The sequence below is a fragment of the Sander lucioperca genome, chromosome 5 (genome assembly GCF_008315115.2).
Source record: "Sander lucioperca isolate FBNREF2018 chromosome 5, SLUC_FBN_1.2, whole genome shotgun sequence".
NCBI classification, from domain to species: domain Eukaryota; kingdom Metazoa; phylum Chordata; class Actinopteri; order Perciformes; family Percidae; genus Sander; species Sander lucioperca.
In genome coordinates, this window is record NC_050177.1 from 8,627,295 (window position 1) to 8,645,403 (window position 18,109).

Here is an 18,109-nt window from a genome sequence, read left to right on the forward strand (position 1 = left end):
ATATTATGCTCATTTCAGGTTCACAATTGTATTTTGAGGTTGTACATGGTTTAATTCTCAAAAAACACCATATTTTTGTTGTACTGCACATTGCTGCAGCTCCTCTTTTCACCCTGTGTTCAGGTCTCTGTTTTAGCTACAGAGTGAGACCTCTCACTGCTGTAACATCTTTGTTGGCAGTCGCACATGCACAGTAGCTAGGTAAGATCACATCATCTAGCTAGCTGTTTGTGTCTTCCACCTCAGTAGTACAAGGCAGGATTAGCCGGGAGACTTCTTCTAAACGAGGGCACACTTCCAACTTTGTGTGGAATACCTGCAGAATAGGGACATCTAAGTAGTTCTTTTGTAGATTATGGTGAACTAGTGTGTGTTGTAGCAGTGTTTTGCCATTCTGAATGAGCTAGCATGCTAGCACTAGCATGCTACGGTTAGCCACCTCGTTTCGGCTAGTTACGTAGAAAGCCGTGCCGATTTTGAACAGCTCACCCGGAGACTGAAGGTAGGACACATTCAGAAACCTGTATCTCACTCAAAACAGCATGGCTGTTTTTTTTTTTACAAGTTTGTATGCGTGTGGAAGCACCAGAGACACAAAATAACACCCCAAATCCCAGAAAAAGTGATTTTTTTTCATAATATGAGCACTTTAAACAAACCTTAACCTTAGCATATAAGAACATGCTCATGATTATGACATATGTTGTTGTTTAATAATGAGGACTAGTTGTTCATGTAAGGAGGAACTGTAAAAAGCATTTAAATCGTAATGAAATAATTACTTTGTAGCAGTGTCTAATTCTCCTTTTATTGATTACCAAATGGGAAATATCATTTGTTTGAGTATTATTTAGATTTTTATCATTAGTCACATTATTTCTAGAAGTTGTTTTTTTTTTTTTGCCCAAAAGACAAAAAGGAAGTGATGATAACAGTGCTAATGAGTTAAGATAAAATGTCCTAATTATGAAATAAACCAGATAAAAATACACTTTTTTAATCTAATTAAGTTAAATTTAAAATAATCAGTAGTGCCATCAAGAAATGTCTTATGTTGCAAAAAAAATACATATATTGCAGTATTCACAATGTTCATACTAGTTTTGTCTTTCTTTAAATACCATTACGCTTGCTAGACGGATTCCATCTACAATCAAGTAAACATTTAAAAGGAATGATTCACTCCTGGATATGTCATGTCTTTCCTCTATTTTGGAGAAACGCATACATGCATCTGCCCAAGAAGCACTTATCTCTAGAGTTAAATGTTGAATCCACACAGAGCACAATTATGTGGCTCTGAACTGCAGCTCAAGTGTTTGTGTGAGAGTCACAGAAAGAGGAAGTGAGCACGGGGGGGGAGCGAATGGGAATTATATGGAAGTGGATACGTTGATCGGAAGATATGTAGCGCTGTGGATGTCTGAGCAGCTCACATACAATATAGGAAGTCAGTGTTGCTTTCAATCTTTCACTCACACTGTACATATGATTTATTGATGCTGAATAAACTCATAACCAGCTGTAATTATATACAAAAGCACTAATAAGCGCTGCTAGCAGCCTCTTTGTGTAATTAATTTGAATCACCTTTATAACTCATTTAAAAATGACTGAATCATGACTGGACCGAGGAGTTTTTGTGACTTACAGCTGCTGCCAACGACGCCCCATAATGTGCACCTCTGGCAGTGCAGTGCCCAGCAATGTTGGTTCGACCTTTGTGTCTTTGGCAAGCCAAGCCCATTTTACACATCTCTCCTCGCTGTGTGTTCAAGCAGGTGTCAGCACATCCATTGCATCCCTGACTGAGCATTGCTTGTCTGAAAGGGGGGGACTTTGCCATTAAAGAGAGCTAAATAATGAAGAGATGAGACCAAATGAATCTTGGATTGTCCCCGTATAAAAGTAAAAGTAGAAACACTGAGGTAACTGTCTTGTCTGCTAAAAAACAACCTTGTGGACTGGAAAATCCCCTTTGGTCTACAGAGTGTGAAGTAAAATGTGTCAAAAATAAATTTCATTTTAAATGGAAGTCAATAGTTATGTTTGAAGACAGTGTTTTCTGCTAGATTTGTACTGTATGTACGGTGGTATAAGTACTCAGATCCTTATTCCTTTAAAAAATAACAATACTACAGTGTAGAAATACTCTGTTATGCATTTAAAATTTGACTTAAAGCAGCCATATTATGCTCATTTTCAGGTTCATAATTGTATTTTAAGGTTGTACCAGAATAGGTTTACATGGTTTAATTTTCAAAAAACACCATATTTTTATTGTACTGCAGTGCTCTCTCTCACTGCTGCAGCTCCTCTTTTCAGCTGGTCTCTGTTTTAGCTACAGAGTGAGACCTCTTTTTTTCTTCTTCTGTACTATCTTTGATTGCACTGCACATGCGCAGTAGCTCAGATGTAGATCATGTCAGCTAGCTAGCTCCATAGACAGTAAAAGAAAGGCTATTTCTACAACTTCGGTCAGTTACAAGGCAGGATTAGCTGGGAGACTTCTAAATGAGGGCGCACATGTAAGTAGTTCTTTTGTAGATTATGGTGAACTTGTGTGTGTTGTAACAGTGCTTTGCTATTGAGAACGAGGTAGCATGCTAGCGTTAGCATGCTAGCGTTAGCATTAGCGTTAGTGTTAGCATTAGCGTTAGCATGCTAACGCTACGAGCTAATGGTTGCGGTTAGCCTGCTCGTTTTGGCTTGTGACGTCACAAGCCGTGCCGATTTTGAACAGCTCACCCAAAGACTGAAGGCAGGACACATTCAGAAACCGTATCTCACTCTAAACAGCATGGATGGATTTTTTTCAAAGTTTGTATGTGTGTGGAAGCACCAGAGACACAACATAACACCCCAAATCCCAGAAAAAGTGATTTTTTCACAATATGGGCACTTTAAGTAAAAGTGCAAAAGTAGTAGGATCAAATATATATTCAAAGTACTCAGAGTAAAAGTACTCATTATACACAATGTCCCATTTCAGAAAAAAATATATAATTATTGGATCATAATTAGGGATGCATTATTGTGTTCCACTTGTGTATGTTATCACTTTAATGTTGCAGCTGGTAAAGGTGGAGCTAATCTTAATTACTTTATACTGTATACAGCTGGGTAGCTTGTGAATTTTCCCCAGAGGATCAATTAAGTCTTATCTTAACCTGTAGTTATAAATCATAACTTATGTGTTGATTACATTTTGTATTGATCTGTAAAGTAACTGAAGTTAGCAAATAAATGTAGTGTAGTAAAAAGTACATTTCACTCTGAATTTTTAGTAGAGTTGAAGTATAAAGTAACATTGGAAATAGTCAAGTAAAGTCCAAGTACCTCAAAATTGAACTTTGAGTACTTGAGTAAGTGTACTAAGTAAATGGGGAGAAAAGTGGTGATGGCATGGACCTGAACATGATGTTCAGTCTGAAAAGCTGGACAACCAGTAAACACAAATCCTCTTGCTGGAGTCAAATTTGTGATGTTCACCAGCAACCAAAATAACTGTGAGGAAGTTAATGAAAGCAGAATGTGAGAGAAAAGATCTTTCAAAGCTACATGATATGAGTGCAACAATAACACCTTCTATAATCCCACAGAGTGTGTTTTAGGAGTCTGGATTTCCCAAGGGCAACATGACATCATGACTTTGCGTAAACATACACTTTCTTAAGTGGCGTGTTATCTGTATGCGTTTTGAGCTATCAGTGTGTACGTCTACGCTGTATACAGTGGACGTAAACATACACGCCACTTGCCGTGTTATCGCGAGAAAGCAGCGGTTGAGTTTAGGAAATGTGACTTGGGTTTAGGAAAAGTATAACCGGTTGGTTTTAGGAAAAAAAGAAAGCGACGGTTGAGTTTAGGAAACGTGACACGCGGGACCCGATCCCCGATGTCCTGGGTGAAAGTCCTGTGTTGTTTTACCCATCCACCTCCCCGACCAACCCCCTTTCGCCCTTTCATACTACTCGCTACGGCGTAAATTCACACCCAATCGCAAGGTAATGTAAGTCAATGGAGGCCAAACGGCATTGATAAACACGCTAAAAAGCGAGTATGCATCTTGATAACACACCAGAATGGCATACGAATTGGCATGTCATACATACGCCACTTCATGAGATCAGTCTGCCAAGGGTCTGGGTGCAGGTCCAGGGCACATCAGCTATAATTGTGTGACTAGCAGGCCAAACCCAGCTGACCTCTGCCTGAGCCTAAGGCCGCGTTCAGACAGCCTGCGTCGGCTGTCCGACGGTCCAAGAAAAAAGGAAGGAATCCATTCATTTTGAATGGGGGTAGTGCCTTCAAGCTGCGGCGGGGTTTGCCACAGGGGTGGGCACGCAAAAAAACGCAGCGGGCCTGCGGCGAAATGTTAAGACCAACTCAACTATTGGAGAAACGCAAACCCATGTCACGCTGCAGTGGCCAATCATGTAACCGTAAATCAGACTCAAACGAAAAGCAAGCACTGAACTGCCCGGGAGCTGGATGTTTCCTGCAACAACAACGCACTCGCTATGTCTCGCTCGTCTCTTTCCTTTCTCTCTCTCCTGTGAAATAAGCTGCCTTCAAGTGTGGTCGGAAACATCGAGATCTATAAAAGATCTGACGGAAAACAGTAATTGTGACATATAAAGTGTACTTGTGCTTTGTTGGGGGGTTTAAGAACACAACAGGATGTCACACAAATGGGCTGTTTCATTGACACTCCCCCCGCCGCATAACCCTGCGAGAAATCGCCGGATCGTCTTTTTTGGTCTGAATGCATTGTTAGTAGCTCCACGGTGCCATGGATGCTGCCCTGAGGTGTTTTTTTTTAATCTATTTTTAGTTTATTTTCTCAGTTTTTCCTCTCTTTCAGTTATAAATACACACACACATACACACACACACACACACACACACACACACACTCGTGCCATGAACGACCACTACTATTATTTTATTGAATTTCTTTTTTCTGTTGAAATGTCATGAAGCTAAAAAATACAAAATATAATCACAAATTGGGATGTGTTATTATGGATAAAGATAAGACTTTATTTATCTCTTGGTGAAATTCACAAGAACACGGCAGAATACCTCACCTAACAGCTGCAGCATTAAAGCTACAGTAACTTTAATGAAAAATAACTTTTTGTCATATTTGCTTAAGCTGTACTACGTGAATAAGATCATCTGCGGAAGAAGCATTCCCCTGCCTCCTCCTATTGCTACCAATGGCAAACGGAAAACAACCAATCAGAGCCGAGGAGTCTCTAACACAGTGTCAATGACTGCTCGTAAACTGCAGTCAAACTGCAAAACTAGGCAGTGCTGATCAAATAGGAATCACAGTTATTTTACTGCATTGCCAATTTCTCGCTTAACATTTTTTCAGAAACACATTTTAGTATACTGTTTAGATGTAAAATGAGAGGTTTTTGGTTTTGGCTTGACTTGGTCACAAACGTCTCATTTCGTCTTTACAGACGATTAAATTCAATAATATTGTACATTTAAAGGTATGAAGTACCGATATCCTGCCCAACTGTGGTATTGCTATTTTTTTTACTAAAGTACAATATCTGAGTACTTCCTCCACACCGGTGATGATCCTGTAGAATATGATGCATTGCTGTAGATTAAACTACCCAACAGTATGTAAAGTAGTTAAAATGTATAAAAGCAGTATGGCAGCAGTAATATTAATTCAGTAACATCATATTTAATAGTACAACACTGACAGGGACCAGTTTCCTGCATAATGAGTACTTTTACTTTGGCTACTTTAAGTACATTTTGAATGGTTTGAATGCAGAACGTTTACTTGTAGTGGAGTATTTTAACTGTGTGGCATTGATACTTTTACTTAAGTAAAGGATCTGAATACCTATTCCACCCAGTTGCAGTTCTAGACCATTTCAAATGGAGGGGCCAGGCTGGGACCACATGCAGTTTTAGAGATATCAAATATATTAAGCACAAATGTTACATACCACCAACCCTCCATAGGCTTGGTTCTACAAAAGAAAAGAACGATGCACACACAATTTTATTTATTACTGCACATGAATAATACCCCCCCCCCCCCCAGAACCGCCACTGCAAACAGACATATCACCAACCACACCATCACACACACACACACACACACACACACACACACACACACACGCACACGCGCACACGCACGCACACACATGCACACTCACACACTCAGGCCATGCTTTGATGTGACCTTCAGCATATGCAGGCTGGCATTCAATTACCGCCATGTCAGTGGCCCATCCAGCCCAGTGGCTGCACGTCCTTGAGAGTCTCTCTCCAGCCTCCGTCCAGTCTATATATTCCATTACATCCTCCACATTGGGAGCTCTGTCTGTTATAAAGCAGCGCTCACATCCTCAACCCTGTGAAGGCACACACACACACACACACACACACACACACACACACACACACACACACACAGCTTGATGTATCCTTTACAAAATCTCTAACTGCAGTGAGCAATGGCTTTCCTCGTTTGTACGCTGAATCAAATTTGAGCCTGAGGTTAATATTAGATTTTAGTTTTTACTGGGTAAAATATTATGCCAGTGTAACAAAACAACAACAAAAAACACCCTGGACCAGAAAATCCAAGCACTGCTCATCAAAAATTTGTCTCAGTTTTTTATATTTTCCCACAATATTGTTCAGTGTGTTATTGGACAGCATTACTGTCAAAACATTTCACTCTGCTTTGCCTGATTATTGCCCAAAATTGCCTTGAGAGTCTGTTTACTGTATGAATCTGTGATCATTACTGAAAGTACAGTGTGGTGCGAGAGCCATTTTCAGCCACTGCCACTTGCAAAACGCTCCAGTTAAAATCTCTTGCAGATTTAACCCCGCGTGCCCCTTCGCTGTTCTGCTGCGATGATTCATGTACTGGTCTGCACAGCTGTTGATTGACCTCGAACAGATGTCTCTTATTGGTTTATGATGTTGTTACATCACATTGTGTGTATCAGTAAACATTTGTCTTTGGCTGCTTCTCTTAGCTCTTAATGTCCTTGTCACATTTGTGCTTTCCTCATATGTGTTATTTATCTCATAAGGCAACCTCGTGGATAAGTGCTCTATAAATAAAGATTATTATGATTATTGACTTTGTGACAAAGCTACAAGTTACAAAAAGCAATGCTCTCAGAGCTCTAGAGCTGAAACGATTGGTGGATTAATCGATTAAACGATCAACAGAATAATAATCGATTGATTAATTACTTTAATTCATTTTTCAAGCAAAACCACCAAATACTCTTAATAATTCCAGTTTATCTCAGTGTTTCCCAATCTGGGGGTCCAGACACAAATTAAATCTAAGTAATGCACTGATTTTGAAATGAAACAGTATATTATGGATAAACAGAATTGTGATAGAAACAAGACTGTATCAATCTTTTATTAGAACTAGAATTCACAAAGGCAAATCCACTTTGCATGTTTTGTGACTTTTACTTTTGACTGGATTAATAGAGATTATCTTCAAATTTATGGAAGCGGGGGTGGATAGTAGATTTTATAAAGCAATCCGCACCATGTATAGTTGCCCAGTTGCTTGTGTGGAGATCAATGATATGTTTACTGACTGGTGGGATACAACAAGGGGGTATCTTCTCTCCTACTACTCTTTTTGCAACATTTGTAAATGATTTAGCTCTAAAGATTAAGGAAGCTAATTCATGCATATGCTTGGATGATACGCAGATGATATAATTTTACTGGTTGAGTCTGAGTCTGACCTACAGAATATATTAAATGTGGTTAGTTTGTGGTGTCAAAGCAAAACACATATAATGCATTTCAGAAAGAAAGGTATGGTAAGAAGCACACAAAAATGAATTTTGGCTCAGTCACTTAAGATCATTTTAGTGCATAGTATACTGTATAAATACTTGGGGTTTTCTCTTGGTGCATTTATAAGCAGTTACACACTGGGCCGATTATCGGCCGTCGGACAGTCTGGCGAGGTCAGTGACTCGAGTCTGTTCGGTGTGTTCCGTGCCGTCGTCCGTTAGAGGAGCCGTCGGCCTTCATTTTCGCCGACCTGACATGCTCAGTCGGAGACAGGGCAGTCGGGACTCAACCGGAAATGGCAAGTGGGATGAGCGTGACTAAGCCTCTCAAAATCTGACGAAAATCTTTTAAACTGACCTTCATTTCCTTGTTTGTTTTCCTTGACGTCTCGTCGCTTTGGTGTGTTCCGAGGCACTTTTTTGACCAACTCGGGGAGACTGATCAGTGCAACTGCCTTTTCTGCCGACGGTCGGCCATCTGGTTGGTGTGTAACTGCCTTTAGACATATGAGGTTGGAATTGGGTCCCTCAGTGCAACGGTAATGTATGAATGAAATAATCTGTCTCATCAAAATAGCAGAGGATAGAATAAATAAGAAGGTGTTTAAGTGAAGTAAATCTCCCATTTCAAAGGTTTACTTTACAAAGAGGTTTACTCAAAATGTAAGGGAGGGGGATATGTTGTATGTCTAAATGCATGCTTTGTATTTGTAGTGTTGAAGAGCTTTTTCAAGTTTAAAGAAAAAATGTTTGAAAATATCTTGTCAAAGCCAAAATTAAGGACATACACACATCACAAAAAAAGTTTGGCCCTAAATCTGTAATGTTATAACTTGTTTAACTAGATGCCAACGATCTTTACAGTAGTTGCACTGTTGTGGGCTGGTATTCTTCCTCAGACCATTAACGTTGGTTGATTGAAAAATACACAGGAGGAGAAGCGATTGTGTGAGCCGTGTGGTTTGGGTGAAGTGGAAAGTGAGTCCTATTTTTTTTGTTGTTGTAGTGTACACATTATGATGATTTAAGAGAGTTAATTTTCCATGAAATGGCTGGATCAAACCCTGAAATATTCTGGTGCACCGATGAGCAATAATAGGAATGGCTGTTTAAGTTTGTCTCAAAAGCCTGGAATAGAGGGCGAGGTGGATTATTTAATTAGTATTTATTCTGATTTCTATATAGTATATGTTTGGTCTAAAGATTTTATTGTGAGAGATGCTTATTAAGTTGCTCCTTTATTTTTGGACTGTCTCTGTTGTTTTGGAAATGTATACGCAGCACTCTGGTCCTGGCTTTTATTCAGTCCCTCCAGGATTTCGAGGTCTTTTTTTGAGATTGTTGCGGCCCCAAATGGCTGATTTTGCGAGAGCTTTTGTAAAAAATTGCAATAAAAGTTGCAATGTCTTTTGTATTTTTGTTGCAATGAAGTTGAAAACATGTTTTGGAGAGAATAAAATTAGTCTGGGCTGAGTTTTCCTAGTAAAGGCTCAGGATGCTGCAACTGTTGGTATAATATGAAAATGATTTAAGACAAGAAATAATATTGAACGAATCAAATTTGAACATATCCGTCAGTGGCTTGTTGATCTTTACATTGTTAGTTAATTTCCTATCCTGGCCTGGGCCACACATTCATACGGTTTGATGAAGTAATGTTACTTATTGGACTTTAACTTATTATTGCACTTACAATAACAAGCATAGCTGTCCTCAATTTAGGTCATCCTGTAGCCTACGTCTCATCTCCGGTTTGTCCTGCATCCACCGTGTGTGTTTGTGTGTGTGCGCGCGTCAGTCGTGGGGGGAACTGAGCAGCAGCCCCACCTGCTGCAGAGAGCCGACAGGATTGAAACTTTCAGCGACTTTAGAGTGAAAAAATGTTACAGCGTACATTAATGTTAAAATGTATACAGGTTGGCAGGACGGTCTGAAATGTTTTGCACGGTCTTTCGCTGTACGTTTTCTTGGTAAATGTGAGATGTTCGAGTCACACACGTCTCATCTTCATAGCAGAAACAAGGAAATGAATTTGGCGACGTCCGTGTGTTACTTAAACCCGTTCTCACTCCCGCTTGGTCATTGGCTCTCAAGCTTGTTTTATGGTTCTGCTGAGGCTCCACACAGAGCTTTCGCCGTAGCCTACGTAAGTGGCCTGATGTTGATACTTGTGCGCTGGTGTGTGCGTCGAGCCGGCGTGTGTGTGTGTGTGTGGGGAGTGTGTTAGAGTGAGGGAGAAGTGAGAGAGTGACGGCGATTAGCTTCGGAGCAAGTACTGCGTGGGTACGCCTTTGATTCTACGCAGAAGCATAAAAAGGCCTTCAGAGTCACATACTGATACAAAGTCTGGCACGTGGGACTGCAGGGATTGGTTGAAGTTGCGGGAAACTCCGGTTATTGGTCAAATTTGCGGAAAAGTTGCGGTGATTGGTCAAAATTGCGAGTCGCACGAAATTCACAGTGATTGGTTGAATTTGCGTGAATTGTTGCGATTGCGACATCGCGGAATCCTGGAGAGACTGTTTATTAAATGATGGTGTCTTGTTAGAACATGAGGCCTTGGCATAGTTATATATAAGACATAATAAAAAATAAAAAACAATATTCACAAGAAGGGGTTCACAAGATGCTCAATGGAATAGGTTTGAATAAAAAAGCTAACTTATGTTACACTAATTAGAAATTTGTGAAATATCTGATAGTTGTATCTCTCAAAAGGAATTCAAATCATACAATCTGAGAAATTTATAGGCAAAAAGCTCGGAGGCACAGTCTAATATGACAATAAATTGAATATCTTTGGGTTTTGGACTGTTGTTTGGAAACAAGATGCAAGATATTTAAAGACATCACCTTCGGCTTCAGGAAATTGTAACAGGTATTTTTTAACCAACTATTAAACCATTAATCGAGAAAATAATCACTTACTAATCAAACTTGCTGTGGCTCTGCCTGTTTAACCTGTAATACAATGATGAATGTATCTTTCTTTTGTACATGAACTGCCTGCCGTATAGAGGATTTATCTGACAGCTGACTGAATTGTTAGCCTTCATGAATTCATGATCATAGCAGTAAATCCACTATGTGCCGAGTATAGATACATAAACCATATTGGTCTCTTGGATTTATGAGCTGTTTGATTTATGCAGCTCTTACTCAACAGATTTCTACCTATGTGTATTTGGAGGGCTTCAGCTTCAGTTGACATTTACAATGCGAAAGCAATCAGGAATTGCCATCATCTCTTAGCTCTATTGATCCCTCTATATCTACAGTGCGGTTTATTTGGAAGATCTTAAGCATAGACGCTTGTATCACATTTATGCGTTGTTGAGAGCATAAATATTTCCCCCTGAATAAGCCCCCATAAACACGACTGGGTCACCGTGTCTCCATTAAGGAAATGAAAAAGGCAAAAGCGGTGACCAAACCTCTGCTGATTGTCCCCTCATGAGGATCCCATAAAGGAATTGGAGAATTATTAGCACCTCTAATATATTATCTCAAGTCTTTTAAAGTATGTTCTCTGTCCAAGACTTGCTCCCGCTACCACCAGGATCCAAAAAATACTGTCAGGCAGAAACCCGAGCCTCTAAACTAGTGCTACCTGAACCGCCTGCAGAGAAAACAATGGATTTCAGCAGCATGCACAGTTGTGCCACATAGTTTGAGCCGGTGCTTCATGTCAAGTGACTCTACTTACTCAAACCAAACAATGTCTCCAGTGTCTTTCATTATGGATGGGAGCCTGATCCCTTTTTTTCTGAAAGTCATAGAGCACAAGTGCCAGACCCAGAAGTAAAGACGAGACACATAAAGTCTCTAATTTAATTTGTTATCCAACACCGCTAGTCAGGTGCACACGTGTGTGTTTCCTCAAAATCTACATCAGTTGTCTCGGACTGTGTGGAACCACTGCTTTAAGGCATCCACATTGGGATTCACTGATCTAAAATTCAAAAGTAGTGAACTTGTCTTAAGAGCATTTATCAAGAAAATTCAGAGCACATGTCTCTTCACAAGACCTGTATGTGGTGTTGAAAGTGGTTATTATAATCGTTTTTAAAGGCGTTATAAATGAGGCTGCTGGAGCGTGCTCAGGTGTAAATTTCAGGCTTTGGCAAGCCTGAAAGGATTAGTTTAGCAGATTTCTGATTTTGTTTTGCTTATAGCTGGATGGGACAGGTTTCCTCAGAAGTGCATTAAAAGGTCATGTTTTGTACGGGCTGCAGAGCAGAGCGTCATGCCCACAGAAGCTCTCTGCAACAATCAACTCCCCTCTCGTCCACTCTCAGCTATTTTTATGCATGTTGACACGCTACACTGTGCTTCATCAAACACTGACCCTCAGTTTAATCTTAATGACAAATGCTGCTTAACTACCGGCATGATTTAGATGCTCCAAATTAATACATTAAGTTTTGTTCTTTCTTTGATGCACAGCTTGTCTGTGGCTTGTAGCTGTCCATCAGCTACCCTATGAGATTTCTTACTTGTTACACTTGCATCGTATTCGTTGGGTATTAATTCTGTTTTAGGGTTAACATTCAGGCTTGTGCAGCTTTTTGTATTCTCGTGCTGGTCTTTCAGAGATCTAAATGGTCATTTGGGGTATATTGAGTCATGCACATGCATTTCATTTGGTTTGTGTCACTCATTAGAGCTCAGGGTAATGGCCTTATATTTGTGCCTCATTCTAACGCTACCAGCACTCCAGAGTTTGTGAGTGGGCACATGGGGAAAGTGCGTGAGAGGGGTTATTATTGCACTGTAATATGGATAATAGCAAACATACAAATACAATTATTGAGCACGGAATAGATTTTAGTTTTTGTATAATTTTTCTTCAAAATGTAATGTATGTGCTTGCAAAATATATTTCTCTGTGCTCAAAATATACAATTGCTCACTCAGGAATGAGGCACAAATATAACGCCATACAGGGTAGCTTAGAATGGCTGTTAGCAGGTGATAGCAGGCACAGTTGCAAAGCAGATTCCAGGACTGATGCCCGCAACTGACTGGCACACCACATCTCCACTTTAAAAAAGTGCAATTTGATTAAATCTGCTCTGTTTCAGTCCAGAATCTGTGTTGGCTGAAACGAATAAAGTGGATTAACTCTATCACAGGATAATGCAGATTAAACCGGTAAACACAATCACTAAGTGATGCATATGGCCTGTAGGGGTGGAGTTAAAGCTTTATTTTTTAGACAGAAGAACTGGGTGGAAATATTTGGGTTTTAATTGCAGTGTGCACAGCTGAAAAGGCACAGATCATGTAACATTTTCATTTTATACAGTGCAGGTAGTGGAACATGGAGCAGAGAACATAACTACATACAGTAACACCAGCGCTGCTTGAGCTCATAATACCTCCAGGTCCCAACGTATTAGCTCTTCTTGTAAAAAATAATAAGTCCTGCTCGTGCAAATGATGCTGCTAATGAAAGCGTTAAGTTATTCAGCTGGTGTTTCTCTGGAGTGATATGTCAGCATGTCTCTTGATCCCTGAAGCGATTTCCCCCCTGGGCAAGGGCGGGTAGTCATGCTTGCTCTGACGGTGAAGATACAGCCGGTTCAATGAAAGCGGGGGTGGCAGCTGGAGAAAATCCATTCCCAGAGTGAGCGTTCTGCTGAGGCAGGTAGGCCGACCTTTCAGTCATCTGATAGGTCAACGCTCGGCAGCGTGCCTGGACAGTCGTGGCTAAACGCCAGGCCTGGTGGTGCTCATAGTAAAGCTTATCTGAGCAGCAGCCAGCTATGATCAATGGAACCCCTTGGCAGCTCATTTATAGTACAGTATGGCACAGCCACAAAACACTCACCAGCAGACGCAGGTGACAGATGACGATAGGGTTTACCCGTGTGCATGGTGGTCATTCAGAACCTCAGTGTAGGCCCGGAGTGTTTAATGTATCTGAAGTAGGGCTGTCAAAATAACGCATTCATTTTGATTAATTAATCTGAGAAAAAATAATGCGTTAAAAAAAATAACGCAGATTAATCCATTCCATATTGACGTTTGACCCGGAGCCGTTCTAGCCACCATTCGACTGTAAAATGAAGGAGGGAGACGAGAATGTGCTGCCTGGATCATTAACTGGAACATTTACTTGTAAAAATCTTCTTCCTGCCAACCCTGGCTACCGAAATCTGGTGCCACTGATATGTCTGCACTTCTCTCTGATGCTCTGAAACAGACGTTACAGGAAACACAAACACCGCTACACGTGACGCTAGTTAACACTATACTCGACAGCAGCTAACGTTAGCCTACCGCTAGCTAGTTAACACTATACTCAACAGCAGCTAACGTTAGCCTACCGCTAGCTAGTAGCTGGATTAAACACGGTTACAATGCTGACAGCTAACGCTAAACGGTGTAAAGTTTGACTGTGTTTTACTGTAGAGGATTCAACACCGATATGTAACAATCTGCAGCTGCTGTGCTGCCGTCGGAAAAACAACACAGACGGTGCGTTCAATGAAACTGGTAAACTACAGCCTTGTGGTGCATTTGAAGTTATTGTAAATGTCCTTTTCCCATCTGGTGGTTGTTTTTGTCATTCAACAGCAATTTACTAGTGAAATAAGTTATTGTTATTGTTATACATTATTATTAAATCATTTAATTTTGACCATATGGCCTTAGCAATAAACAAGCCGTTCTTTAATGTCACCGACTGTTGTTTAGTACCCTTTTTTTTTTCTTTTCTTTTTTTACTTTCTTAAAAAGTATCGGTTCAGGCACCGTTAATTATGTATGCGATTAATTTTGATTAATTAATCACAGAGTATGTAATTAATTAGATTACATTTTTTAATCGATTGACAGCCCTAATCTGAAGCAAAATGTAGTTTCAATCCATTGTGCAGTAGTTTATTGTAGTTGTAGTTGTATTAGTTGTTTGGTCTTTAAAATGTCAGAACATTATGAAAACTGTTGATCAGGGTTTCTCAAAGCCCATGATGATGTCCTCAATAGGGTTGGGTACCGAAACCCGGTTCCAATATGGTACACGCAACCGGTAGGAATCGGACCGGATTAGAACACAAATTTCGGTTCCTCATTTCGTGTGTTGACTGAAATATTTTCCCTCTGTCGCTCCGAAAACGGACGTAAAAATATCACACTTTCTCTGTAGTCTACCGTTAGCTAGCTACCGTAAATGTAGGCTACTTTTAAAATGCCATATTTTCCCTCTGGGCTCACCAATACGGACGTAAAAGCATATTAACCATTCACTGCACGTGATCGCTAGTAAACATATTACACTTTTTCAGTTTTTCAAGAATTCGGCATCGGAATCATAAAAATCCAAACGATACCCAACCCTCGTCCTCAAATGTCTTGTTTTATCCACAACTCAAAGATATTCAGTTTACTGTCATAGAGCAATGAAGAAACCAGAAAATATTCACATTTAAGAAGGTGGAATCTGAGAATTTTGAATTTCTTTTCTTAAGAAATTACTGAAACGGATTTGTCAATTAATCTTTGCAGCTCTAGTTTAGTCGATATTCTTTAATTGCCTCCTAATTATTGCTTGCAAATTAGTCTTGGATGACTTGGGTGCAATGCCATTTTTCTGCTTTGTCTGCAGGAATTCTGTGCAGAAGAATATACCTGCACCTTGTTCTTTTGTATGTCAGACTCCAGCCCCGAGGAGATGAAATTCCTTGTTAGTGGTAACCACTGCTGCTTCTTCTTCTCAGGTGCCCACGGAGTGAGAGAGGAGCCCCGGTTTGTGACGGCGCGCGCCGGAGAGAGCGTGATCCTGGGGTGTGACGTGTCCCCTCCCCTGGACGGCCAGCAGCCCCCCTATGTGGTGGAGTGGTTCAAGTTTGGAGTGCCTATTCCCTTCTTCATCAACTTCCGCTTCTACCCTCCTCATGTGGATCCAGAGTACACTGGTAAGATGTCTGTCTATGTCAAAGTAATCCAGCCCTGAAAGTATATTATGACATGTTTTTTTATTTTATTTTTTTATCTTTAACAGCTTTAGTTTATGAATTTTGAATTAATGAGCGTTTGGATGCATCTTGGGATGAATCAGGATCAATATCTTTTTAGTTGCCAAGCACAGTAAATCCACAGGACTTTGGCTTGTTGACACTGCAGCAGATACAAAGTTGACAACAAGAGTTTTACAGTACGCATTTTAAACTACATTTTTCCACATGTGAAAGAGTTAGAGTCACATGTGAAACAGAATTCATGTTAAAAAACAACAACTCTATGGATTTAAAGGAATTGCTTGACATTTTGGGAGATACAGTACACTTTTTCCCAAAATGTCGCTTTTTTTGCCAAGAGTAAGATGTGAAGTTTGATATCACTCTCATATCTATGCGGTAAGTGTTGGTGAACACTGGTGAACATGTTATCGACCAAACAAGTTACCTGAACACATATTATTTACTAAAGTTGGATGGGATCTGTATTGTTTGCCAGGCAAATGTAACCTGACCAATATTTCCACTATAGCAGAGTATGAAGCGTGTCTCCAAACATGGTAAATCTATCTTTTGTGAGTCCATCAAACTGATGGATATTGTAATGATATACTGCTTACAGATTTTTGCTTTAAACTCAAATCATTCTGGAAAATTTTCTATGATTATACAGCATATAGATTTCCTTACACTGCTGCAAACCTAATTATAACTTCTGGCTGAGAGCAGAGCCATTTCTGACAACCAGTTCAATATATTGCAGTGCAAATGTGCTGTGTACATGTACCTCCCAATCCTATTTCATTGAGAAGATTGACCTGAAAAGTTTTTCCCTCAAGTATAGTTCTTTAGCTGTTTGGGCTTTAAGTATAGGACATTGTGCAGTACACTAAGGCCTTTAAGTACTAAGAGAAATACTTGGCCGCCTTTGCAAAGCATTCTGGTTCTTGAACTGCACTTCTTTCTGTTCTAACATGGCGTTCGGGGCTGTGCAGGGGCATCTGCTGCCTCTGAGTGAATAGAGGGAAATAACTGTGTCTCAGCAATTTACGACTGCATTGTACATACATTCTTTCCTACACACTCCAGTGACAGTGCAGCACAGAGCATATAGTGTAGAGTCGATACAGTATATTAAAAACCCCTACATGTTAGTTAGTATAACGCAATACAATTCAACAGCACAATAAACTGCAGCCTCCAAATGATCATAAAATTGAAATAACGCCTCTCTAAACATTATTACCTTCATGAAGGGAAAAAAAAACCGCTGAGTGTATTATGTCCTTTTACGTTGATGCAGGAGCATCATGTTTCTGGCCACCCTGTGAATTAAAATCCAATGTTTACTCTGTTCAGCTCTGTTTTTGGTCTCCAAAAGCTAAGTAAAATATCCGACTCGTTAGCTGCTAAATGCTGTACACTATGTTCACCAGCTAGCTGCTAACTCTGCCTGTCTGTTGTTGTTTAGTGCTTGCAGTAGCTTAGAGTAGCTTACAGTGAGTTTTGTTCGCTGAAAACTGCTGCCTGTTGTGGCCACACACTATGAGAGTGGTGAGACTTAACCAAAAGAGTAAAGTTGGTGGCCATAAAGGTTGTCACAATGAACGAGCCCTTTCACATTTACTCTATTGGTTATATAAAAATATTGATTATAGCTATATATATATATATATATATATATATATATATACAGTCATTCCCAGAGTTAAAGTAGCCCCACATACCCTTCACCATACCTAGAGATTGGCATGGTTTTATTTCAGTTAGCCTAATAGCTAGTTTGATTTGCATTGAGAGATGATTTTATGGAAAGTACCCCATGCCAATTTCTAGGTATGGTGAACGGTATGTGATGATGTGGGGCTATTTTAATTCCAAAGGCCAAGGGAACTTTATCAGGATGCATAGTATCCTGGATCCATGAAATAACTGGCCTTTAAAAATAAAAATCTGCATGCCTCTATGGGAATTTAACATTGGGGTGTACTTACTTATGCCCCCTGTATTTTAAGGAAGAACATTTATTTATTTATGATACATTATTCATTCACAAAGAAAAATTGGTGTCCTTAAAGATTGGATTTTTCCTCATTTTTTTAATTAAGGCATTAAGATCAATTTCCAAAAGATGATTTTTTTATTCCTCTTTTTAGTTAACTTTAGCTTGGGTGTCCTAATTTTTTCACACAACTGTAAATGTCCCTCTCCTGGCTTAGATCATATATTTGCCACTGCCTTCACACAGACTTGCAGCAGGAAATTGGTTTTTCTGATGTTGCTTCAGCATCTGTGACAAGATGGCGAGCTGTCAGA

The 18,109-nt window shown here is 39.9% G+C and overlaps 1 protein-coding gene across 4 annotated transcripts in view; it reads left to right on the plus strand.

The window, feature by feature from the left end:
• igsf9ba (immunoglobulin superfamily, member 9Ba) overlaps positions 1-18,109 on the plus strand; it is a 78,926-nt gene that overhangs the window by 10,799 nt on the left and 50,018 nt on the right. For all 4 annotated transcript variants that reach the window (XR_004897330.1, XM_036001213.1, XM_036001212.1 and 1 more), the window contains exon 2: positions 15,554-15,751. Coding sequence is in view for 3 of the 4 variants with exons in the window: in XM_036001213.1 (XP_035857106.1) it covers positions 15,554-15,751 (198 nt within the window). In the remaining variant the exon portion in view is untranslated. The remainder of the gene's footprint in view (positions 1-15,553; positions 15,752-18,109) is intronic.